Source organism: Apus apus, chromosome 3 (assembly GCF_020740795.1).
Source record: "Apus apus isolate bApuApu2 chromosome 3, bApuApu2.pri.cur, whole genome shotgun sequence".
In the NCBI taxonomy this organism is placed as follows: domain Eukaryota; kingdom Metazoa; phylum Chordata; class Aves; order Apodiformes; family Apodidae; genus Apus; species Apus apus.
Window position 1 is genome coordinate 66,403,392 of NC_067284.1, and position 25,733 is coordinate 66,429,124.

Sequence of the window (25,733 nt, forward strand, 5' to 3'; positions counted from 1 at the left end):
AAAATTATCCATTTTTATGGATAATGAAAACATCCACCGTTTCATGATACTGGTTTAAAATTAGAAGAGCCTTTCTGCAAAACACATGTCACTCTGGACATTGCTAGAAATAAAAAATATATTTGAGACTAAGAAGGCACTGACTGCTCTGATGAGCCAGTCCAGATTTTGTTTGTTCTGACAAAGCATCTAACTTAGTTCTGGCCATCAGCCAATACATCAAATGGAAAATACGGTTTATGGCATTAGGAAAAATGTAACATTAACCCCCTAATGCTCCATATTAAGGGATGTACCCCCTACCATTTGCAGGTTTGAGCCCTGAGGCTCTAGCTGCTGTTTCACAGCAGTAGTGTTTTTTCTTTCTTTTGCCATGCCTACAGACAACATAGAACAAATCCATGAGAGGAGCAACATTCCTAAGTATTTAGGAATAGTGAATGGAAAGCTGCTGCTCAGCAGGAGCACTATATGTGGTACTTATTTTAAACATATTACTGGAGTTCAGCTCTATGAGTGCACTAGTTGTAATGTAGAGATACAAACACCAGCCAGTGTTTGTGGTTTTGCCTTTCCTAGCTTTTTACCTTTCCTGAAGACATATTTTTATCCCAGATTATAAAGCTCCACCTGAAGGATCATTCATTCCTATTCCCCCAGTCACCAAGGCAGACTCAACAAATTGTAAGTTCTACAGTGCCTTAATGAGTTTATGCAGATTCCAGGTTATGAAGTGTGTGAATTTGGAACACCACAAAAACCTCCCAGCTCAATCCTATAGGGTTTGACATAGCTTTAATATGATGCAGGATTTAGTATACCATTAAGTCTTTGCTGATGTATTTGCTCTATCCTCTTACTCCTACCAGGTCTCCACAAAGCATGTCTGCTCAGCTTAAGACCAGAACGTACAATAAATGTGCATGTTACCGAGTGTGCCACATAGGTTTTTCCAGGGGGGGTTAAGTTTTTATCCCATGCTTTATTGTAGCTCAAATAAATAGGGGGGGTTGGGTTTGTTGTTGTTTTTTGGTTTTTTTTCCTTCAGTTTCTGCCCGTCTTATTTTGAAGAGAAGCTTGGTCTAGTTCTTCATATCCAAAATTATTATTGAAAGCAAAAACTATCATTCAAGTTCAGTAACTACGTCAGATTTTGAACTGACCACAAACAAAGTTTGGGGACAACAATCTCATAAGATATCTATAAAAAGAAATGCTTCATTTCCTTTCCATCACTTTCTCATGAGGAATAATACATTTGGTTTAAAGTGAAAAAATGGAGGTGAGGGGAGGAAGAAAGGTACAAAACTGTGTTTTATTATACAGTGGGTCTTGTGAGTATTGTTAGAGATAAAATATTAATGTTAAGAAAACATGTTGACATCGTCCTCTAGATGGTATCTGTAGTGGAATGTCATGTCACTGATACTTTGTTTTGTTTTATTTATTTAGTCATGCAGAAAAATCTCTTTTTGGATTTCAGTATTTCTTAGTACAAATTAGAGAAATACAGATGCAAATGCATTTTTGAGAAGGTGGCACTCAGTGATGTTTGGGGAATTTTAAATGAATAATGGAAGGGGAAGGGGAAGGGAGAGGAGAGGAGAGGAGAGGAGACGAGACGAGACGAGAGGGAGAGGGAGAGGGAGAGGGAGAGGGAGAAGGGAGAAAGGAAGGAGAGATCTTACTGAAATAGCATGGAGAAAGCTACTAAGTGTTGACTTTGCCCAAAGAGGGTTTTTTTAAGATTTTACCAGTACAAGTGCAATATGGCTGGTGGCTTTAAAGTGTGCTGCTACAAAGGCCAATACAGTGATTTAATGCAGCATGCTAAGTGTGCTAGAGTTCATTTTAATGCACAGTGCTTTTTTTTTGTGATGCTTTGCTTTCAAGTCCAAGCTGGGGATTCAGATGCCTGGTGAGGCTGCAGCAGGTCCCAAGGTGAGCTGGAAAAGAAATCCATCGACTGTGAAAACAGGCATCAACTCCCCTAGACAGATTCAGCTGCATACAATTCACAGTTCCTTACATGCTCTGCCAGAAAGGAGGGAAATGAATTACAATGTAGTATTTCTGTATCAGGTATTAATTGTTTTTTGCAGAACATTTGAAATATAGATTGCTTCTGCTTTTAAAGGTTTCTCCCTGGTGTAGACCACAAGCCCATGCAGGACTATTCACATGGGAAATTTTTCAGTTCTGTGCTGAGTGAAACATGGTGTGCAAATTAGTTGTTTTGTTTGGTTTTTTTATTAAAAAAAAAAAAAAAAAACACACCCAAAAAACCAACCAAAAACAAAACTGCAGGTGTGGTACTGTTAAGAAAGGATGGGAACATCAAGTCACAGAGGACTGGATGTTGATGGCAAAATTACTCTCTATTTTAAAAATAAGCTGCAAGAATATTCTTAAAGTTGGGAAAAAAAATAATTACATTCTCCAGGAACCTCAAGGAAAGAATATTTTATGATCATATAATCAAAGCTTATGTTTTAATAAAGAAGTCATTTTCTGTATTATATGTTCTTTACTTTGTAACTTGAATATATTCTAATATATTTAAAAAATATTATTCGCTATATTTCTTGATAAAAAAGCAAGCTCAAGTTCCTGAATATAATTTCCTAGCCATGTAGAAGACTTCATCAATCCACTTCAGGGCTGGGAAAAGAAGAGTGTTTTTTCAGCTCAACCAAAGACAATTTGGAGCATTATAGGAAGGCTGTGAAAGACCTGTTCACAACGGCATGTAACAATAGGACAAGGGGTAATGGTTTTAAGCTAGAAAAGGGTAGATTTAGGTTGGACTAGGAAGAAGTTCTTTAATATGAGGATCACTGGAACAGGTTGCTTAGAGAGGTGGTGGAGGCCTCATCCCTTGAGACATTCAGGGTCAGGCTTGATGGGGCTCTGAGCAATCTGTTCTGGTTGGAGATGTCCCTGCTTTTTGTAGGGGGTTGGTCTAGATGACCTTTAGAGGTTTCTTCCAACCCAAGACATTCTATTATTCCCTGGGCAAAAATGTTTCAAAATTATTTTAGGTTTAATAAGGAAATGTCTGGTTTAATAAACTTTTAAAAAAATATTTAAATATTTAGGGTTTTTTTCTAATATTTGTTTTTTTATATATCATAAGAATTGTCACCAATGTGGTATATGTCACTGCTATTGAAAGCCTGTTGAGTAATACCAAATAATATAATTATGATGATTTAAAATAAAAAATACATGTTGAAAGGCTATTTTAAAATTCTAAAATGAAATGCAAAGTTCTCAAAATTAAAAATTTTTTAGTAAAATTTATAAAAAGTTAAATTTAAAAAAATATTTTTTTTTCACAAATCAGGAGGAAAATAAAAGTGCAGCATCAATTTCTGGTAAATGTAGAGATTCTAGATATCTCTAGGCAAGATATTTCTGGCAAAATGAATAACACTTTGGTTTCTGTTTGCCTAAGCTTTGAGATCTTTCAGTACTATCATGGGAATAATTTATATTCCAGTGCACACTGCTACAGGAAGGGACTCATAGATTACTTGTGTATCTGTACATTATATCCTTGTAAATTTGAGCATAAGGCTTTAGGAATAGAATAATTCTTCAGATTAAAATGACTCAGTGTGTGTGATATAAGCCCAAGAGGGAAGGCAACCAAAAGGACAAGTTAGAGATTGCATATGAGTATGAACTCAGTGCAATTTTTAGAGTGAAGGCAGAGGCTAAGAAGTAGGCTTGGAAATAGGAATGAACATCAGAGTCAAGGTGGAAGCACACCCAGTGCTTTACAGAAATGGCAAAGAACCTGCATTAGATGGGGAACTGGATAGGAGGAAAAGGACAAAGGGGAGAATAAACTCAGTGTTTTAGTAAAACCCCAAGCATTCCTTGTTACTTATGTCACTTGTAGAGGAATTGGTTTGACTTCCTTTGTGAAAAATTGGCATTGGAGGATGGTTGGATTAGTGTTCTGGCTGCCAGAAAAGTGTAGCTTTTTCTTCCCTTGTCTTGGGAGAGTTCAGCATTTCTGCCTCTGTAGGCAAAAGAATGTCATATGACTTTACCTTCCCATCATTTATGTCTGGATGTTAGGAAAGAACAGGTTTGAATCCTTGTACAACTACTACCATTAGTAGTGTGGTAGTATCTGATGCCACTCAGTTTAGTCAGAGACTGACAGAAATAGCCAGCTAGCTTTTTAATCAGATATTGAAGATACCTGCCAAATAGGGATTGCTGTATGAAGAGAAGCTAGGGAGAGAGAAGAAACCAGAGCCTCACTTTTCCATGGTTGCTGATGACTTGCTGAGGTGTGATGACTACTCTGGAAGAAGAGACAGATCTTCAGTGGTTCAGAGATCTTCTGATCTATCTGTTGCATTTTGCCTGGAGACCTGGGCAACTTGGGAAGGTGGCCTGCCTTCAAAAAAGAGGAAAAGCCCAGAATGACACCACTGGGAAGTGCTGCTTCATCAGATCAATGGACTCGAAGATGACTAGGTTGTGGAGTTGTATGCAGTTTAAACATTTGTGCAGGGAGTCCACCCGTGGAGGGTATTATTAGCAGCTACAAATCAATGCTAATTTTTGATCATTTTCAACCTAAGGAGACCTCTTGACCCTGTTGCCACCTTAGGGGCACTTCAAGTAGTCAAAAGCAAGCACAGTAGGCAATGTAGAATCATCAGACCCTTGAAGGCTGTGCAGCCTTACCTGTGCCCCGAGACGAGGAGTGAGAGGCAGGGAGAAGGGCAGGCACCTTGCATTATGGATGCTGCTGCCTTTGAATGGCATGAAAGTCTATGCTAATATGTTTCCAGACTTTAACTGACTTCTGTGCTCATGAATTAAAAAATAAACAAACAAAAAAGGCAATCTGAAGCAAATCTTGATGGATGCATTATTTATGATTCATGTTTTCTCATTTTATGCTATGAAAAATGTGTTAAAACAAGTTTTTTTTAAAAAAACAGTTAGAGGAGTGGATTTAACTGAGGAGTGCATTTTTTTCTGTTAACAGCTTGTGCTGCAACTGGCAGCCTGTGAGGCACTTTACATGGCAAATACCAAGGTGGGGTCCAGCCTTGAGAAGCCGTGGTGCTGTCAGTGCTGCGTAGGGGTGGGGCAGGGCTGGGAATGGGGCTGTGGAAAGCACAGACCTTGTCACAGTCTGAGCTCAGGGCTGCTGTGCAGAGTTTGGAGCACTGTGCGTCCTCACAGATCCATTACAGGAGGCATGTGAGAGTTCACACACTTAAATGTTTCCTGGATTATTCTTAATATAATGACTAGATGAATGAGAATGCTTCCCAGTAGGAGACAGAGAAAAGAGGACATGGAATTTTAGTCCATCGGATTTCATGGTCGGTCAGTCTACAAACGTCTTAATGTTGGCATTAAAATTTTGTTTTGTTGGTTTGCTTTTAATGGTAACTGAAATCTGGCCTGTTAGCAGTGTGTAAACATGGGACACATGAGTTCGTGGCTCTTCAGGCAAAGACTGGGAGAACCTTTCAGGCAATGATTTTTCTTCTGCACCTGTTTAAGGCTGTGTCATCTGCTGAAACCAAAGGTTACAGTGCTGTCCTTTGCAAGGTGTATTTTGCCATTTTTATTTGACCATTCCAGCACGACAGTATTTCTAGGCTGAAAATGTCGTGGTAGAACACTAAGTAATGCTTAAAAAGAATCGCTGAGACTGCCATCCATCCTCAGCATCAGCCTTTGAAATGAGTAAATTCACTAATGGCAATGGCAGCAGTGTAGGGGGAGAAAATGTGGCTTCCTATTCTTGGAGTACGTCCCTTGAGCTTAACTTCAAAACCAAACCAAACAAAAAATACATGTAAACCATTTGCTCTTCAAGAAGTATCTGTAGAAGCCAGGGATAAAAGTCATCCCTGAAAGGAATGGTTTAGAAGTCTCCAGAGAACATTATGAACTGCAGGCAAGGAAATCCCTCCATCCTTGTTTCGTTTCAAAGTGTGTTAAGGATTGTAAATAATTAAATATTGGGGTTTAGTGGGAAAATGGTAGAGCGTGATAAAAATTATTCTGGTTTTCTGTTTAAAAAAAGAAATAAAGTGGTTTGTAGCATTGCTGTCACAAAAGCCCACCCTGTTGATGCAGCTTATTAGAAAGCAGAGCCATTGCTTTTATTGTGGTGTTTGTAAGAATGTGTTTGTGCCTTTGGAGAGCCTCTGTGTAGCAGTTGAGGGGCAGTAATTTAATGTTATGTGCTCCCTTCCTCCCATCTCCACCCCTGAACTACAGAATGTAAATTTCAGGCTTTTAAAAGTTTTGTTTTGAAAACCCAATAGATAACTGTCCTCATAAAAACTATTAATACAGACCACATCCAATTGTAAAGCTAATTTTAATCATGTTTTGTGCCAACATAATTTCTGGTGCCAGATTTTTATGCTAAGCATGAACTTCAATTTGAGCTCTGTTCTTTAACCTGCAGTTCATAATTTTGCGTTCGGCTGTATAGGGTTCTGGCCATGGCAGTTTGAACGCTTCCACTTTCAAGGATCTAAGCCATAAATGTTTATTAAAAGAATCTATAATGAAATCAGTTTTGTTATTTTTTTAATGGCTGCCTTGAGTATCTTGGATGACTGAACGCACGTTGTTAATCATTAAGTACTCGTGTTACCAAAAGTGTTTGATAGTATTGCCATCTAGGGGCTGAACTAAATTCTCCATACTGAAATAAACTGTAATTGAACAGGTGCTGCTATTGACAATGTACATATGTTTTTGCTTTATAGCCCACATGCTTTCCATGTTTCTTATGACAAAAGATATCTCTAAATGTCCCACAGCAGCCAGAGCTTTTTTATATATAATCTGTTCGAGGTGATTGCTATTTGCATTTGAGCTTATGCTTTTTTGGCAGTGATGACTGGGAATTCCTAACAAAGAATTATAGTTTTTTTGCATTATTAATCTTGCTAGTGTTTGCCCTGTTTAACAGAAAAAGGAATCATTTATCAGAAAAGTATGTTTATAATCTGTACTTGTGGCATCTTCAGATTTAATATTCATAATGGTCATTCAAATGCTGTGCCATATTTATCTAAAAGGCTCACTCATTGTTGTGAGGAAATAACTATTTAAATATTTATGATCCAACTTTTAATATTTTAAAAAAGAAATTAATATTTCTTTAAATTTTGTTTCTGAGTCTGATAGCTTAACAAATGTTTAAATATTAAACAATTGGAAGCATTAGCATTTAACAACTTAATATGACTTACTGAAACAGTGAAATTGGCTTCAGCTGTTTTTGCCACACGAAAGAAACTGAATTCCTGCATTCCCATTCTTGAGATCTATATAATTAATGCAAAAACACAACTAAAGATGAGATTAAATCTATCAGTGATCAGCATATCCCCTTTCTTCCTTGACCCTTGGATGAGCCAAATCTGAACAGTCTTCTATCAAACCATGTTTCTCCTGTTCTTTGTTAGCCATCAGATCTTTTGCTGCTGTTCAAAATAACACTGCGGCTGTATTATCTTCCTGCCTAGATCTAAGTTTGTGCTGAGGTTCGTTTGGCCTCATACCCAAGCAGTTTCAGACCTGTCTCAGATCCTGGTGAGGTGGATGAAGCCATAGCTGCGATGCCAGTGGCCCCTTCAGGCCATGGCTGGTGTCTGGCTGTCTGCACCCAGCCTGGTGTCCTTGTGCTGGCGTGGGGGCAGGTCAACCCCAGCCCCTTCAGCCTGGGCAGAGCCCAGTGGGATTAATGGACAGCTGTGCTCCTCCTAGCCTCTTTCCACCGGTGCAGAGATAATTTGACCAACCCTGTCAGCAGTATGGTGGCTTCTTCCAACCCGCAGAAACAGAGACGGCTCTTGTTAGGCTGCCCCACAGTCATCTTACCTTGTGAATTTATCTTATCTCAAGCAATATCTTTACAAAGCAGGACCAGAGGCAAGCAGGTAGAACACGACGACATGCCTATTGAGTATCACATCTCCACACAAGAAATATATAAGGGTTCCATAGAGGCAGGCATCACTCATATATCATGGGTTTTTACTTGTGCTTGAATCCTTCAGAGTGCCAGGCACTCTGGTGCTCACTGCACAAAGCTGAAGTATAGAAGTTGTTTGCTCACTGACGTTTAGACTGCGCAGGAGCTGACTCCAAAGCCTCCACTGTGATTATACAGTTTCTTTTTGAGGTTCAGCTATGGAAACCCACCAAAAAAATCCTAGTGACCAGATGGGGGTATTCTGCAAAGTGGTCAGAAGTGACCCAGAGCTGAGACCTTATTTTCCAAGTGACATAAATCACAGATGCTGATTACTTTTTTAACTAACTCAAACATCTGTATTCTTGCTTCAGGGAACAAAGCATCAGGCTCATTTATTTGGATTGAAACCTTTCACAACATATCATATTCATGTCGTAGCTGTAAACAATGCTGGGCAGGTTTCAAGCCCCTGGACATCTGTGCGCACATTGGAAGCTTCACCCAGTGGCCTCAGCAACTTCACTGTGGAAAAGAAAGAAAATGGCAGGGCTCTGCTGCTAAAATGGTCAGAGCCCTCCCAACCCAATGGTGTGATTAAGGTAATCTTCATCTTGACACTTCACTTGATCAAAAAAGAGAAGAGAAATGCTGAATATAAAATTAAAACATTTTTGCTGAAAAGGACTCAATCAAATACATTATACTTTAAAATAAGACAGAAGTCCTATGTAAGCACAAGATGCTCTGTGAGTGCTCTCTGCTTGTGGTTATATTAAAATGGGTATTAACATTCCTGTGCTGCACCATGACTGTAAATGTTTGTGAAACAGATTGTTCATTTAATGTATAGAAAGCTGTGCATGAAAGCTCATAATCTTACCTGGCTTACATTAGACTGTGTTTGTAGAAAACTTGAATTTGACAGAATATTGGTCTGAAATTTGGAACTTCTTTTAGATGGGTGATTTCAAGTGATTATAAATCTTTACCTGCAAGATTTGCAACTAGACGGGTTTATTTGGCACTTTTTTTTTGTAAGTGTTTTTTTCTAGAGTTAGTTTGTGGGAAGCTTTGTGCTAGCCCATGAGAGCCTCACAATGAAACATGATAGCAAACAAATATAATTGAAACTGTCACTAAGTGATTTATTACTGCATCCAAAATGAAAAAAAAATTAAAAACTGAAAATTGGATCAAAGTATTCCTTTTGTATCAATGATCTGTTTGTGCGATGACTGTTTCTAGTAAGGAAATGAGTTTCTGAACCATTGCTAAATAGTCCTTACCCTGTTGCAAAGATGAAGGTGTCTCATCTTCTGGTTATTAAAAAAAAAAAAAAAAAAAAAAAAAAAAAAAAGAGAAGTTGACATATACTTTTTTTCCTTCTATCTGGATTCAGTCCTTTCTTCCCTCCCTGCCCCTTCCCCTCTTCCCTTCCCTCCCTTTCCCCTTCCCTTCCCTTCCCTTTCCCTACCCGCTTCACTTCCCTCTTCCCTTCTGTTCCCACTTCCCTTCCTTCTTCCTTTCACTTTCCTTCCCACTACACTCCTCACCTTGCCTTTCTGTCTTCCCCAGACCTACAATATTTTCAGCGATGACAACCTGGAGTACAGTGGTTTATCTCGCCAGTTCCTCTTCAGGCGCCTCGAGCCATACACTCTCTACACCCTGGTCCTGGAAGCATGCAACGTGGCAGGCTGCACTCGTTCTCCACCCCAGCCTGTCCGAACAGATGAAGCACCCCCAGTGTCTCAGATGGCACCTGTAATCCAGGCAGTGAATGCTACCAATGTGGAACTGAGCTGGCTGCAGCCAATTAATCCAAATGGAAAAATTAGTCACTATGATGTTATTCACAGACACACAAAAGAAAATGCTGCAGGGCACAGAGTGACAACAGAAGACGAGAAAATTGTTTTCACAGAATATAACACTGAAAGTAATATGTTCTTTTATAATGACAAAGGTTTACAGCCATGGACAAGGTATGAATATAAAATACGCACCTGGAATGCAGCAGGCTACACTGACAGCTCCTGGACAGTGGCAAAGACTAGTCAAACTTCCCCGAAAGGTCTTGCTGCCCCCAGGTTATCCTTGGTGTCAGTTAACCCCCGTAAAGTGCTCATCTCGTGGGCCTCCCCTGCACAGCCCAATGGTATTCTTCAGTCATACAGGCTGCTGAAAAATGACATTCTCTACCCTTTCAGCTTCGATGCTGTGACTTTCAACTACACAGATGAAGACTTACTGCCCTATTCAACATACAGTTATGCGGTAGTCGCCTGCACGATGGGAGGCTGCTCTACCAGTGAACCAGCTGTGATACAGACACTGGAAGCAGCTCCTGCCTTTGTGGATCCACCATCTCTGCGGGCTGTCAGTGCGACTCAAGTTAATGCAACTTGGGCACCTCCTCAGATACAAAATGGAGACATAATCAAATACATATTAAAATCAAATTATGAGGAGTATTATCCTGGCAAAAGGTTGCAAATGTTGGTTTCCAATCTACAGCCTTACAGGCAGTATGATTTTGCATTGGTTGCCTGCACTGCAGGGGGCTGCACATCTAGCATGCCCCAGTCAGTGATGACCATGGAGGCTCCACCATTAAATCTGGAAGCTCCCAGGCTGCTTGTCATGGGCTCAGAGTCAATTGAAATCACGTGGAGACTTCCAGCTAACCCCAATGGAAAAATCACAAGCTACGAGCTAAGGAGGGATGGTGTTCTTGTTTACTCAGGGCTGGAAACTCGGTATCTTGATTTCACCCTAATGCCAGGCATGGAATACAGCTACACCATCACTGCAAATAACAGTCAAGGGAGTGTGACCAGCCCACCAGCTCAGATAAAAACCAACCCTTCTGCTCCATCTGGAATGTTGCCTCCTAGGCTGCAGGCATGGTCCTCAAAGGAGATTTTGGTGGCCTGGGATGCTCCTATCAAAGTAAACGGTGACATTAGAAATTACACAATCTCGATCCATAAGCCTGCTGAAACAGGAAAGAAAACTATTCACTTTGATACATCTCATATTTCCTTTGTGAGACGGTCATACATAGTGGCAGAGCTACAACCCTACAGTAGGTAAGTCTGGAAGACCTTATTTGTTGAAAGAATGCTGCCAGGTGATTCAGTGGGCTGGCAGATAGCTTAACCATCTTCTTTAAAGAGAGCGTCAGACCCATGGGCTTTTGGTTCCTAAAAAGCACAATAAAACCAGGATTTTTTACATTTATAGTAATACCGTCTTGGTGAAGTTTGTAGGGTTGACTGAGATGGTAATTAATGTAAGGGGTAATTCAGTACTCTGCTATAGACTCCAAAACCTGCAATCTTGCACTTGTGTATCTTGCAAAGGATAGGCTGGGGGGACCAAAGACCTGTCAGCCAGCCTGTTCACAGGATAGCAGAGCTAAGGCAATGGAGTCACACCAGGAATGTGCTCACACCTTTGAAGTGCAAACAAGTGACTTGTGCTTAAGTAAAAGCTAAAATTTAAGAGTGAGTACCAGGCTCGGCTACAGAAGGAGCATGCTTAATACTGAAATGATTCTTGATTAATAATTCTTGATTATTTACCTGACCTTTTGTTATATATTTGTGTAGGCATAATTTGTTTCTGTTACATGGTTGATAAGTCTGTCTACTATTTACATAGAGCTAATCTAAATCCAAAGAGAGAAGAGTAATAGAGTGAAGTTCTACAGCACTCAAATGATACCCAAATAACCTCCTACAATTAAACATAATTTTGATTCACATCATCAAAATCAAAACTATTTTGATCACTTGGCTCCTGCAGATGTTAACTCTGCTCTGAAAAAAACCCAAACAAAACTGCCAACAAATCAAAACTCCAAAGACAGCATTCTTCATTTTTGCTAAACAAGGCACAGCATATAATCCATGTGTTGTACAAATTGTTTTCTTATTAAAATATGCCGAAAACCAAGAGAAATTAAGAAACTCTCCATACCCACTTGATTCAGATCTCAGTCCATATTTGTGTTTGCAGTGCTTTAACCACTTTGTCTCATTTGTCTTCCCAAAGGTATGAAGTACAGGTCCAAGCCTGCACAGAGCTGGGTTGTGCCTCCAGCGAGTGGGCATCAGTACAGACGCTGGAATCACCCCCAGCAAGGCAGCCTGCCCCCATCATAGAAATACAGACCAGAGCTGGGGGCTTCCAATCGACTTCTTCCATCCTGTGGACTGGCCCACAGCAGCCAAATGGGAAGATTTTATATTATGAACTTTACAGAAGGCGGACAACACAGGCCCACATAAATTTAGACCTTGTACTTGTTTACAATGGTTCTTCACCCTCCTTCAAAGATGACAAGTTGCTGCCTTACACAGAATACGAATATCAGGTGGGAATTGAAGTCACTTTGCAGCTTCTCTTGTGATTTCAGTACACTTTGAGAACCTTACTTTACACTTAAAATGAACATACACATCTCATTTCTAATGTTAATAGTCTTTTGGTACCCAAATTATTATTGTTAATGTGTTTTAAATAGTTGAGAAGCTGAAAATAATTTTGCACAAGTAACACATTCATTCAGCAGTCATTTTTCTTCAGCCTAATCATAAGTGCCTGTGTTTCTTATGTGTTAAATGTTTGAGTACACTCCAGAGCTTTTGCAAGGCTCCACTGTTATGTGAGTAGTGTGAAATTCTAGTTCTTAAAAGGCAGCTTCATTTCATTTGATCTTCTTTCTTTTTCCATCTTCCTCTATCTAATCTGAATTTATTTTTACTTTATGAACTTAAAGTAGTTTACATCAAGAGGGACTGGGGTTGTTTTATCTTTTAATTAGATGTTAAGATCCCAAGCAGTTTTCATGGGTGGTTCAAAAGTGAATTTGCTGTTGATGATTGTTGTTAATTCTCACTCACATAGATCAATTCTGCCATTCTTTCACCTGTAACTTGTAACAGTTACAAAGTTACAAGTTTAAGCATCATGGTTTTGTCATATAGCACTAGTGATAATGTATGGTTTTACTTTCTTTCAGCCTATGAACCGGGGACATTGCTATTTATAACTATCTCTCTCAATTTTTTATTTGAGTTTATATGAGTGGAATTCAGACCCTTGAAAAAGAAACACTTTAAATTTGTTGTTTCTAAGAGTGGATGTAGTATCACAGCTGGAGAAGGTTGATTTTTTTATATGATGTTGCCTATAAATCAGCATACTTCCACAAAACAGCATATCAGTAAACCTCACTATTGATTCTGTACACAATATTTCTACACATGATGTATCTTGAAGACAAGTTTGGCAATGCTCAGAAGTCTTTACAATCTTTTTCTTAGAACAAAAAATAATCACCAAAAATGTTCAAGCATGGATTTGTTTTGATAGATACAAAACAGTGCATTCTGCTTTTTGAGCTCCTGCAATTTGGTGGCAATCTTTCTTTTACTGGCTTACTTGCTTTATAGATCACAAGATAACTCAGGTTGGAAGGACTGACTAGAGGCCATCCAGTCCAACTTCCTGCTCAAAGCAGGCTCAGTTAAGGGGTCAGATGAGGTTACATAGGGCTTTATCCTGTTGCATCCTGAAAATCTCCAGGGAGAGTGCCTGTATAAGCCCTCAGGGCAGCCTGCTCCACTGCTTGACTGTCATTGTTGTGAAAAAGTTTTTTGGTTATGTTCAGTCAGAGCTTCTTTGAACTTGTACCTGATTTCTCTCATCCCCTCCCGCCATGTACCATTGTGAGTAATCTGGACCCACCTTGTTAGCCTGTGGGAATGTGCTGGGGTACTGCAATCAGGACCTGCAAATCCATCTCTTCAGGCTGGACAAACTCCAGTCCCACAGCTTCTCCTCATAAGCCAAGTTTTCCAACCCCCTAATTATCTTGGTGGCCCTCTGCTGAACTGTCTCCAATTTAACAACATATTTCTTGTTTTCAGGGGCCCAAATGGAACAAATGCTAAGTAGAGGCATGTAATCACTTCCTTTAATTGTCTGGCTATACTCCTCTTAAACAGCTTAAGATGCTGTTGGTCATCTTCGCTGCCAGAGTATGCTGCTGGCTCAAGTTCAGCTTTCTATGTACTAAGACTCTTAGGTCCTTTCCAGCAGCTGGCTAGTCCCTAGCCTGTAATGCTGCAAGGAGTTATTCCTTCCCAGGTGCAAGACACTGCATTTGCCCTTGCTGAAATTAATAAAGCTCCTGATGACCCATTCCTCTAGGCCCTTCTGAATGGCAGACCTGCCCTTGAACATACTGACTTGTCCCTTCCAAGAATCACAGAATTGTCACGGTTGGAAAAGACCTCTAAGATCACTGAGTCCAACCGTCAACCCAGATAAAAACAACTGCAGCTGGTCCTGAAGTGCCACATCTGCACTTTTTTTTTAACAACTCCAGGGATGGTGATGCCACCTTGTCCCTGGGCGGCCTGTTCCATTGCCTGACCACTCTCTCAGTAAATAAATTCTTCCTAATCTCTAGTCTAAACCTCCCCTTGCTCATCTTAAGGCCATTCTAGTTGTATCATTATTTACTTGGGAGAAGAGGCCAGCACTCACCTCACTATAACTTCCTTCCATGTAGTTGTAGAGAGCAATAAAGTCTGTCATCTGCAAATTACATGACAGTGCACTTCACAGACCAGGTTCTTCAGTAGCTGTGCTCCACTGCTACTGTTACGTTATATTTGGTGGCCAAAACCCATGAAGGATTAAATCTAAAATGTTGCTTTATCACATTAACAGTACAGTCTATCCAGCTGCTGTATGTATAGCTCTTGTAGACTCAGAGAGTCGTGTAGGCTGGAAAGGACATCCAGAAGGCATCTAGCCTGACTCACTGCTTGAAGCAGGTCCAGACAGAGCTGGCTGCTCAGGGCTGTGTCCAGTTGAGTTTTGGATCAAGTTTTCTATCCATGAATCTCTAAGGATGGAGATTGTACAGCCTTTGTGTACCCACCCTGTTCCAATTTCTGATTACATATGTTTTTTTTCTTTGTGTCTAATCCCCTTGTTTCCTTGTTTCAACTTGTGTCTCTTGCCTCTTACTCCATTCCTGGCAGAATCCCTGGGCCTGGGACTTTCTTCATAAATTTGGGACAGGAAAGGATTCCAAACGAACAATTATAAAACTATTGAAAAGAGAGCCTAGGATGCTACTAGAAAAAGTGTAGTTACAGCAGTATTCACAAACCTCTTTTTTCCTTTTGTTGTTTCTGGATTGGCAACCTGGCTGTAAGGTAACAGCCACTGTGAAAAGTGTCTCTTTGCTTTGTGCTGCAGGAAATTACAAGCATCTGTCAGCTGACTGCTTCTTAAGGCTGACTGCAGGTCCATGTTACTTGATTTCCTTCAGTTACCTAATGACATCTTCTCTGAAATCAGCAATACAGGAGATGCTACAGTAATACTTTCCAAAGCAAAAATTATAATTATTCAAAGCCTGAAAATGTATTGCACTTCAAATATATGAGGGTATATTTTCCAGTTGTCACATCTCCTTTGACCAAAGCTCTAAACAGTATGTTTTAAGGTGAACTGTTTGTGGTTTAAGTCCTACTGTGTACAAACATCAAAGTTTCTATTTCTTTCTCCCAGCTTTCCCTTAACACCTGTATAGGGTGCAGCTGTAGGCCCACAACTCTCTGAAGTGTGTTCTTCATTTACTGTAGTTTCATTTTAGCAGAACCTGTTAGACCAGATCTCCTTACTCTTGAACAGGATTGGTGCAGGATGAAAATTCAAGTATAGATGGGGTTGGGCAGGTAGCAAGTATTGTAGCAAACCCAAGCCCTACTTATTGTTTAGGAAACATCCTTAGATAAAGATAAACATCCCAACTTGTTACTCAAGGTGGAGGTTGTAGACATTGACTATGGGATGTTCTCAGTTGCACCAACTTTCAATTATTTCAGTCAGAGGCTGTTTTTTGGGAAGCTGATACCAGAGGGACTTGCCTGAGCCCAATATTTTAGTGATCAATTTGTGATGGCTAACAAAGAAAGTCTCTTGATCAGATTTCTGTAGTTTCCCATGCTGTATTCAAGACTTTGCTTTTTATCTTGGTTCTACTCCATAAACAGGCTGAGCTGTTGACTGGAACCCTAAATAATTTTTTTTTTTCACTAGTGGCCATTTATTTCACCATGAGAGATTTTTGCATGCACGTGTTTGTCTTCTGCTTATGTCACTTGCAGCAGTCCTCTGGGGTCTATTCTGAGCATCTCCATTGTTGGCAACTTATATCTTGCTTGTGAGACAAATTATTTGTAAGCATAGGGCTTGGCTTTTGCTATTATGCTGATGAAACCCCGATTTATATTTCACTTAAACTGGATATTGATTCTCCTGTCTCTGGATGTGAGGCTTGTTTGCTGGACATAAAACTTCAAATGCAACTGAATTTCCTCCTGCAGAAGGCAGATAAAATCAAAGTGCTGTGATGGGACTCTCTCCAGCATTTTTGGAGGTATTGAGCTTTAGTTCAATGAACCCTGACATCTTTGGATGTGAAGTCAGGATTCTGGATTTGGGGTTTTTCCGTTGTTCATTTGCTGGAAACTTCAGGTGATTCTTTAGGGCTTGTAAGACTAGGTGCAAAAGCTGCACTGTCAAATATGATGTAACTTTAGAAGCTCATGCTGGTCAGAGGCTATGTCCCCTAAATGCTAAGGTCACTGTTGTTCAAGAAAACACTTTTATTCTTTAAGGGTTAGATCTGCATAAGCATATTAGCACCTGCTGGGTTTCAGTGGGTTTTTAAGAGGCAATGAGGTGTCTACTGTCTTTTAGAACAGAAAAGATTACTTAGATCTTTGAAATTGTCTCTGTCTGCCTATATGTATATTTAGATACTTGCATTTTCTAGCTTTTTTAGGTATTTGTTGGAGTGCTGCTTGAGATCCTCAGCTGTATTAAACAGATGTAATTGCATAATCTTGTGGAAAAAAAAAAGCATGATTTAAACAAACTCTATAATGCATGAGGCCTAATGATTTGGCAATAGTAACCTTTTGGAATATTATTGAAACAGTCTGTAGGCCCTTATCAGGAATTATTGAGGATGGTGTGCAATGTTACCATAGAACAACCTAGAGAGTCAGACCTGTTTTTCTCAGCTAATGGAAAGCGCTTTTGAAACAGACAGTTGTGACATTTGTGACATTTAGTTCTGTTCAGCAAAGCAGAGTTGTCATAGTATAATGCAGTCTTCATGCAAGTGCAGTGTCATTCTTCCACAATTGCACTTAATTGTATACTTCAGAGTGCTTATTTAGATTAATGGCTTAATGTCTTCCTGGTTCAGGATACATCCTTATTTCCACTTGGCAGGAATGGAACATGTAAAAGACAGAAAAACAGGATTTTCTCTTTTCAGAAGGTTTTATGGCTCCCTATTGTCCAGGAGAACTATCTGGTCAAACCACAACAGAGACACAGCATTCCTCTTGCTTGTGAAGTGTGCTTCTCACACTCCAGTTACTGCAGCCAAATGAAGGGTCTAGGAAGTACCCCGAGATATACCAGTGGAAATGTGTTTTGGGTTCTCCATCTTGGACTCTAAGTGAGCAAAAAACCAATAATATTCTGACTCCAGAAATATAAAGAGAAAAAAAACATGGGTGCAAAGTCATGAAGATTAAGGCAGGATAAACTACATAGAGTGTCTAGTATGTCAGCCATCTTGGTCACTTTCAGAGATTTCAAGAATGACACTTGGTTTACCAGCTTGTCTGCCAAATTGTTGCCTGGGCTTAGTTACTGACACACAGCTGACTCCTGCAGCTTAAAATGGAGTGAAACTGGTTTTCTGACTGGCCAGTGATGGGTAGTCACCCATTTGTAGTATCCCTCCTATCTGGCTCCTTTTAATCTCTTTAATTCACCATTTCTACCCATTTCCCTGACAGAAAGATGTACTACAAAGTAGTGACATAAAAGAAAATCTATTTCTTTCTTGCACTCTGTACTCATTACCTCCTCTTCACTTTGTTTGGAAAAGTTTGGGTTTTTTTCTTGCAAGGTGCTTTGTACTTCCTGCTTTCAAGTAAACAGTTTCTCATGTTGTATGTGCATTAGGCTATGGAGCTCAACCTCACCTTCTGAGAGGCAAAGCAGACACAACTATATTGTTAAGTTGATATCATGTCAATTCCTACTCTAAATAAATTTTTGCTGAACTAAATGCTTCTTTTCCCCTGGTAGAGGGTACACAATAGGAAGAAGAGCTTTTTGAAACCACATGATTTCTCTTCACAGAATCACAGAATCACTTAGGTTGGAAAAGACCTTCAAGAGTCCAACCATTAGCTCTATTCTACCAAGTCCAGCACGAAGCCATACGCCCAAGTGCCACATCTAGACGACGTTTAAACACATTGAGGGATGGTGACTCAACCACCTCCCTAGGCAGCATGTTCCAATGTCTGACAACTCTTTCAGTGAAAATTTTCTTTTTACTGTCTAGTATAAACCTCCTCTGGTGCAGCTTGAAGCCATTTCCTCTTGTTCTATCACCAGTTACTTGTGAGAACTCTTTACAACGTCTTTTCAGGTAGTTGTAGAGGGGGATGAGGTCTCCCGTCAGCCTCCTTTTCTTCAAACTAAATAGCCCCAGTTCCCTCAGCTGCTTCTCGTGAGAATTGTTCTCAAGGCCCTTCACCAGCTTCATTGCCCTTCTTTGGACACACTCCAGCACCTCAATGTCTTTCTTGTATTGTGGTGCCCAAAACTGAACACAGTATTCAAGGTGGCCTCACCAATGACGAGTACAAAGGGACGATCACCTCCCTGGTCTTGCTTGCCACACTATTTCTAAAACAGGCTAGGGTGCCATTGGCCTTCATCACAACCTGAACACACTGCTGGCTCATATTCAGTCACCTGTCAATATTCAGCTGTCTATCAATCAGAACCCCAATTCTTTTATTAAAGAATTTATTTTATTTGTCAGCTGGATGAGGGGAGAGCAGTGAATGTCATCTACCTTGACTTCAGCAAGGCTTTTGACACTGTCCCCCATAACATCCTCATTAGGAAACTCAGGCAGTGTGGGCTAGATGAGTGGACGGTGAGGTGGATTGAGAGCTGGTTCTGTGACAGAACTCAGAGGGTTGTGATTAATGGGGCAGGATCAAGTTGGAGGCCTGTAACCAGTGGTGTCCCCCAGGGGTCAATACTCAGTCTGGTCTTGTTCAACATATTCATCAATGACCTGGACAAAAAGACAGTGTGTCCTCAGCAAGTTTGCTGATGATAGCAAAGTGGGAGGGGTGGCTGACACTCCAGAGGGCTGTGCTGCCATCCAGCATGGCCTGGACAGGCTGGAGAGCTGGGCAGAGAAGAACCTAATGAGGTTCAACAAGGGCAAGTGTACAGTCCTGCAGCTAGGGGAGGAAGAATGCCAGGCACTGGTGTAGGTTAGGGGTAGACTTGTGGAAAACAGTTCTGAGAAGGATCTGGCAGTCCTAGTAGATAGTAAATTATCCATGATCCAGTAATGTTCCATCCCAATGGAACCCTGGGATGCATAAGGAAGAGTGTGGCCAGTATGTCAAGAGAGGTCATTCTGCCCCTCTGCTCTGCCCTGGTGAGGCCACAGCTGGAATACTGTGTCCAGTTCTGAGCTGCCCTGTTCAAGAGAGTCAGGGAATCACTTAAAGAGGGTCCAGCGGAGGGCAAGAAAGATGCTTGTGGCATTGGAACATTTTCTTTATAAGGAAAGGCTGAGGAAGCTGGGACTCTAGCCTGGAGAAGAGAAGGCTGAGGGGAGACCTTATTAATGACTACAAGTATTTGAAGACTGGGTGCAAGGAGGATGGGCCAGACTCTTTTCAGTAGTTCCCAGTGACAGGATGAGGGGTAATGAGCACAAGCTAGAACATAGGAAGTTCCATTTAAATATGAGGAAAACTTCTTTATGGTGAGGGTGACAGAGCACTGGAACAGGCTGCCCAGGGAGGTGGTGGAGTCCCCTTCTCTGGAGATATTCAAGACCCACCTGGATGCAGTCCTGAGTGATATACTCTAGGGGGATCCTGCTTTAGCAGGGGAGTTGGACTAGATGATCTCTAGAGTTCCCTTCCAATTCTGTGACTCCATGATCAAACACCACTTCAGGTACCATATTTCTATTGTCAAAACCATCCTAAATTCACGTGTTTAAACAATGCATGATTACAACAATCTTTGAGGTTTTTTCATTAAACTAAATATTGATATTACACTGGATTTGTTGGCTTCCAAAATTGCCAGTGAGACTCTTACAGTACCATGCTTGCAAGACCTTTCTCAGTAAATTGTGATTCTGACATATTCCAAACTATGGCAAGCTATCCTTTAAAAATACATTAGTGTAAGTACTAGGGGAAAATACACTCCAGGGCTATAGATGACTTGATATGATTTCCTTGATTGTATCTTTTTATTTATGAGGCATAATTTATGACTGCTGAAAAGCAACCTAAAATGAGTGATGACTAACTACAGCCAAAGTAATAAATCAGAGCAGAGAAAGAAGTGGTGATTTTGATCGAATCTATTGAATTAGCTGTTGCCCTTAGCCATTACAGGTATTGAGAAGACCTTTTAATATCTGCTTATCTCTCTCATGGGAACTTGGTAACTATCTCATTATATACCCATAGGAAACAAATTATTTAATTTTCTGCCTTTTAGAGTTAAACTTGTTTACATCTCTCATTAATTGCTGGTGTTGTACTGTGTTATATGAAATGAGCTTCCTTTAGAATTTAGTAATTTTAAGTCCCAAACTGTTTGCCTACTGTCTTTCCTTTTCCTCTCCCCATAATGGGTTTAGTACTTTTCTTGTTAGCATTTGAACAGTTAAGATGAATACCAGTGTTAAGAGACTCAAATTATCAGAGTGCTATAAGCCTGGACCTCAAATCTACCCCATTACAGACCTTCCAAAGAATGCTAACTGAATGTTGAAGAGGGAAAAGAATGAATCTTAGGATGGGCAATCAGAAAGCACACATTTATTTACTACCTCTGTGCACCCCTGCTTACGAGTGGATGCACTATTTTCTCTCTGTTGCCTTTGCTCTGTTCCTCATGGAGTGCAGCCGCTTTTGAAACTTCCTGCTTTGCTAACACCTGCCTGACACTGCAGAGCCCGATGCAAATATATTATCCTAATACTGAATGCTACATTTCATAGACAAGCTTTGTGCTCTGAGCTCTGCTGACATTGCTTAAGTAGCTCCAAATTACCTGGGATGAAAGCGGGCCGGTTCTGGTGAGAAGAAAGACTTGGGAAGAGTGCTGCAACTGATGGTGAGAGGGAGCTCCTCTGGGTTTTGTCTGCTTTTAACCAGCCAAGATTGTGGTCTCTTCAACTTTCTTAGAGACAGCTGCTCAATCATAGCTAAAAATTGAGTGCTGTGTTTCTGAAATTTGCTGATGTAATATCTTATATACCCCTAAAATGTCTTGCTATCTTGGAAAATAATTACACTGTGAAAACTCTGCATTTCTGCAAGGGTAGGGCTAGAAGTGGAACATATTTGACTGAAGAAATCCAAAGCAAAGTCTCAGAGTATTGCTGTGTCTTTGTGACCTCCATGAAACAACTCCAGAAAGAGTGGTATAAACCCTTCTCTGCTACCATTTCTCTCTCATGGCATGTGCTGACAGTTCCAGCATAGAATCCTTTTTCAGAAAGACCAGCAGTCACAGGTGTGTGCAGTCCATGGTTTTCCCAAGTGTGGAGATCCAATTCATACCTGACACTCACAGGAGTAAAGAGTTCACATGTGAAGGGGTTGGCTTGGTCTGACCTTATGGTTCTCCAGAACCTACAGCACTACTTAACTGCCCTACAGCTATAATGAGTGCTCAAAGATGAAGGTAGGTAGTGATTTACTAAGGAGATTATTTTTTTTTTAAGGCAAATAACTCTGTCCCAAGTGCCTGCAGCAGCTCAGAGTAAGCTGCAGCCACCTATGGAGCTGAGGTCTTGTCCCTCACAGAGGCCAAATGTTAACTGCAGTGTGAAGCAGCTTGATGCATGGTGCCTGTAGGACCTGGTGCGAGCCAGGCATTGCTGATAGGTAGCCAGCTGTTTGCCTCCTTTGCCTCTCTGCTGATTTTCTGCATGCAGGAAGGGTGAGCAGAGCCTGGCCTCCATGCAAAGCAGAGGTTCCTACCTCTCCCTGGCCTCGGAGATCAGCAGAAGCTCAGGACTGCTGCCTTCATACAGGCAAGCCAGCCTCATGCTTCACCAGAAGTGAATGAGAAGACCTCTCCAGTAACATAGTTTCTCATTCTCTTCTGGCTCTGGCTGCCAGAGGCTCCCCTTCGCAGGAGCAGGGAGGATTCCCGCATGGGGACTACCTGGTTGGTCCCTGTGTTTGCACCCATAGTACCTGTCACGTTGTTTGAGCCAGGTCAGAGATCTGCGTGTTGTGAGCTGGCAGGGGTTAGTGTAGGCAGCACCTCCTTGGCCAAACCCCGCCTCAGTCAGCCCTGGTCACACATCTTCATGTGATTGGAGTAATCTGATCAAGGCATTGCTTTTTTTGTTTTGGGGAACTTTTGGCAATGCACTATGTTTTTTGCCTTAACCCTGGACTACCCTTGTTCTTTGATGGGGGTTTAATTTGAGTGCTTTATTTTGGCAGCTTCTTCACTTTCTCTTTTTTCATCGGGGTGAGGCCATAGTGCTCACCTAGTTTATCATTGCTTTTCTTCTTTTGCCTTTCTTGTGCTGCAGAGTTGGATGAGCTGTGGAAGCATATATCCAGCTGTTTCCCTCAGTTCCCTTTAGTACCTCCTGTATGGAGTAAATGCTTTTGCATATGATCTCAACTTGAGGAAAGAAAAGCTCCTTTTTTAGTTTAAAACATAGCGTCCTTGGGTAAGGACCTGGGATTTCAAGAATGTTGCAGAAGATGAACCTTGTGGTCAGGGATGGAGTAAGTCATCAAACAGGCTTCTTCCACTGTCAGCATCTACAATGGTGACTATTTTGCATCTACACCTGAAGGCCATTGTGATTTTGTTGCCCTCTATGGAAGGAGTATGACTCATCTTTACAAAGCTTGAACAGGCTGGGTTCACCATGGTAAGGTGGTGGCCATTTTCTCAACACTTCCCTTCCTGCTCCTCATAGGTTTTGCACTTTTTGCTGTGCCGATGAACCCTGAGGTTGTCCTGTGAGCATTTTCAGTGATGGCTGATCACCACTTTCTTCCAGAAGCAAAGATTTGTGAAGCCTCATTCATTACGGAAAAAAACAAGCTTAGCTACCTGTAACCAGAGTTCTTCAGTCCTCCAAATATATTTTCTCTGGAGAGGTTTCTCCCCTCTCTCTGGCTCCACTTCAAAGTGCGGTCTGGGCCGGGGGCCAGCAGATGGAGAAAGCTATAGCTGATTTTGGAGCCCTCTCCTGGCTTTTTTGGGACAGCACAGCCATTAACAGCAGCACATCTTTTGGCAGGATGCTGAGCCATGCACCATGATGTCAGACTTAATGCTTTTGGAGGCAATATATTCAGAAAGTCAGGTTATAAGACAATTTTGTTGGCTTTCTGTGTTGTCAGTACATCCCTGAGATGTGATTGCTTCTTATAAAAGAGCCCATGTGCCTGTGGACACTTTTCTACTTCTTATATTAAAAGCAGCAGGTAATACTGCTGCCTATTAAGCTCTTTACATTTCTATACAAATGCAGGTAAATATTTTTGTGCTGATTATATCACAATCTATTATGATTTTTTGCCAGCCAAAAAAGCCTTTTACAGAAGTCCAAACTGTGAAATTTCAGTTTAACCAGGCAACAGCTTTGTGACTGTTTTGTGGTGACTTTGTGAAGAGCCATGACCAAACTTCTGATTTGAATAGACTTTTGTTGCCATGCTGTTCCATTTCTTCATGCAAAGAAGTGGCTAAACATTAGCATTTCTACCTGCAGGCAATTCTGGGCACTTAGTGCTCAAAGTCTTCAAAGGCTGACCAGGATTTACTTGGATTGTGATTCTCAATCCATGCATCCTTTTGCAGATTGCTGAGTGGAAGCAGAGGGAGTTAAGGGAATCCAGATTAGATCAGTGCAAATCCAGAGTTTAGATCCTCAGAAATCCTGTTCAGCTGTCACAACTGTCTCAGAAGTTGGCCTTGGAGAGTTTCACAGACACCTAGAGGTTTTCTGCTGGAAACACATTGTGGCATGGCTGAATAGCTGGTGTCTTTCTAGGAGACACTCTTAGAGCATGCTTGTCCATCAGGCCCACATGTATGAGGCTTTGACCACTTAGCTGCAATGCAAAAGGGAATGAGCATCTCCTTTTCCCTTGTCCCAAGTCAGTATTCTGAAAGAAAAAGCCATTGTTTTCTGAAATACAAGGCATGAGTACCTATGACAGGAGAGTGATCAATGGAGGAATGTGTCTCCATCCAGCTCTCAGTGCAGTGTGTGCATCCCAGGTGAGCTGCATCCCTCCCTCCTCCAAATTTCCCAGGGGGTCCCATTCTACATCTGAGTGCCTATGCTGCACAGGAAGCCTCTGTTCCTAACTCATCACCTTTCATATTCCTGTGAGCAGCTTGCTCAGCAGCTCAGGCCCAGCACTGTTACGCTCCCTGCTCATTAAGGCCACAGCCTGGATTTAACTGGGGCACTTGAACTCAGGTCAGCACTGAGTCGATGCCAGTGGCACACTCAGAACTGCTCTTTCCACATGTGGCTTATTCTCTCTTCCAAGAAATATACCTCTTGAAATGAATGACTGTGGGCAGGTCTTTTTAGTACCTTGGACTGAACTGAGATAGAGGGTTTGACCTACTGCAGTAAAGTGAACAGAGTTTAACTTTATGAAAAGTTCACAACAGAGATATATTACTGATTTCAATGAAAAGTGCTTTGGCTGAGCTTTTTATTATAGGGCATCATCTGTACTTACGTAATATTTCAGTGGATGATGCTGTATCTTACTGATGGAATCAGGCAGGAACTTCGGGTTTGCAATTAGAGTGTCCACAGTCTTTGAAACCACTGTGGCGGTTTTTGGCCTTTTTCCTTCCCCAGACCACTTGTGAAGTGTCCAGTGGTCTTGAAACTTAATATTGCAAGCTTGAAGGACTTGAGGGTCAGTTTTGAAGACCTCATTTTTCTAAACTTCTTATTTTTTTAAGGCACAGTACCACTGTCATCTTCCCCAGGACCTCTGCCCAATGTAGATCACATAAGAACATGTTTTACTGTAGTTAGAACTGCTCGCCATGGAAGCTTACTAAGGAATACTTATACTAAAAAATCGGTCAGACAGTCCTCTTGTATTGCCATTTAGATCTATCATTCTGATTGATCACTATGTGGCTGGCTAATATTGAGCCTAATTTAACCCTATACGCTCATGCATCCATCTATTCTGTCTATTGTACCTGACATTCTACAAATTACTTACTCATGCAAATGATGACCTAAGGCAACCTTTTATGATATTCGTGTTTAATTATACAAATGGTTTTTGATAAATAAGATTATACATCCTTCCATATGTTTATTCACTCCTTGATGAAAGCAAAATTTAATTTTCATGCAGATTTGTTGGAGAGTGTGTTAAATAAGTGCTGAGTTTTATGTAGTCTGCAGATCACTCTGGTTTTGGGAAGCTGACAAAAACAGTAGGCATAGTTCATAGAGATGTGGTTTTTAATCAGGCCTAATTCAAGCTGCTAAATTTTGAAATCTTGGAACTGAAGCTGTTGCCTTTGTGCTCAT

The 25,733-nt window shown here is 40.9% G+C and overlaps 1 protein-coding gene across 1 annotated transcript in view; it reads left to right on the plus strand.

Moving 5' to 3' along the window:
• Positions 1-25,733, plus strand: part of USH2A (usherin) — a 388,839-nt gene that overhangs the window by 348,879 nt on the left and 14,227 nt on the right. The window contains exons 61-63 of the mRNA XM_051613556.1: positions 8,359-8,586; positions 9,563-11,079; positions 12,047-12,368. Of these exons, the coding sequence (XP_051469516.1) occupies positions 8,359-8,586; positions 9,563-11,079; positions 12,047-12,368 (2,067 nt within the window). The remainder of the gene's footprint in view (positions 1-8,358; positions 8,587-9,562; positions 11,080-12,046; positions 12,369-25,733) is intronic.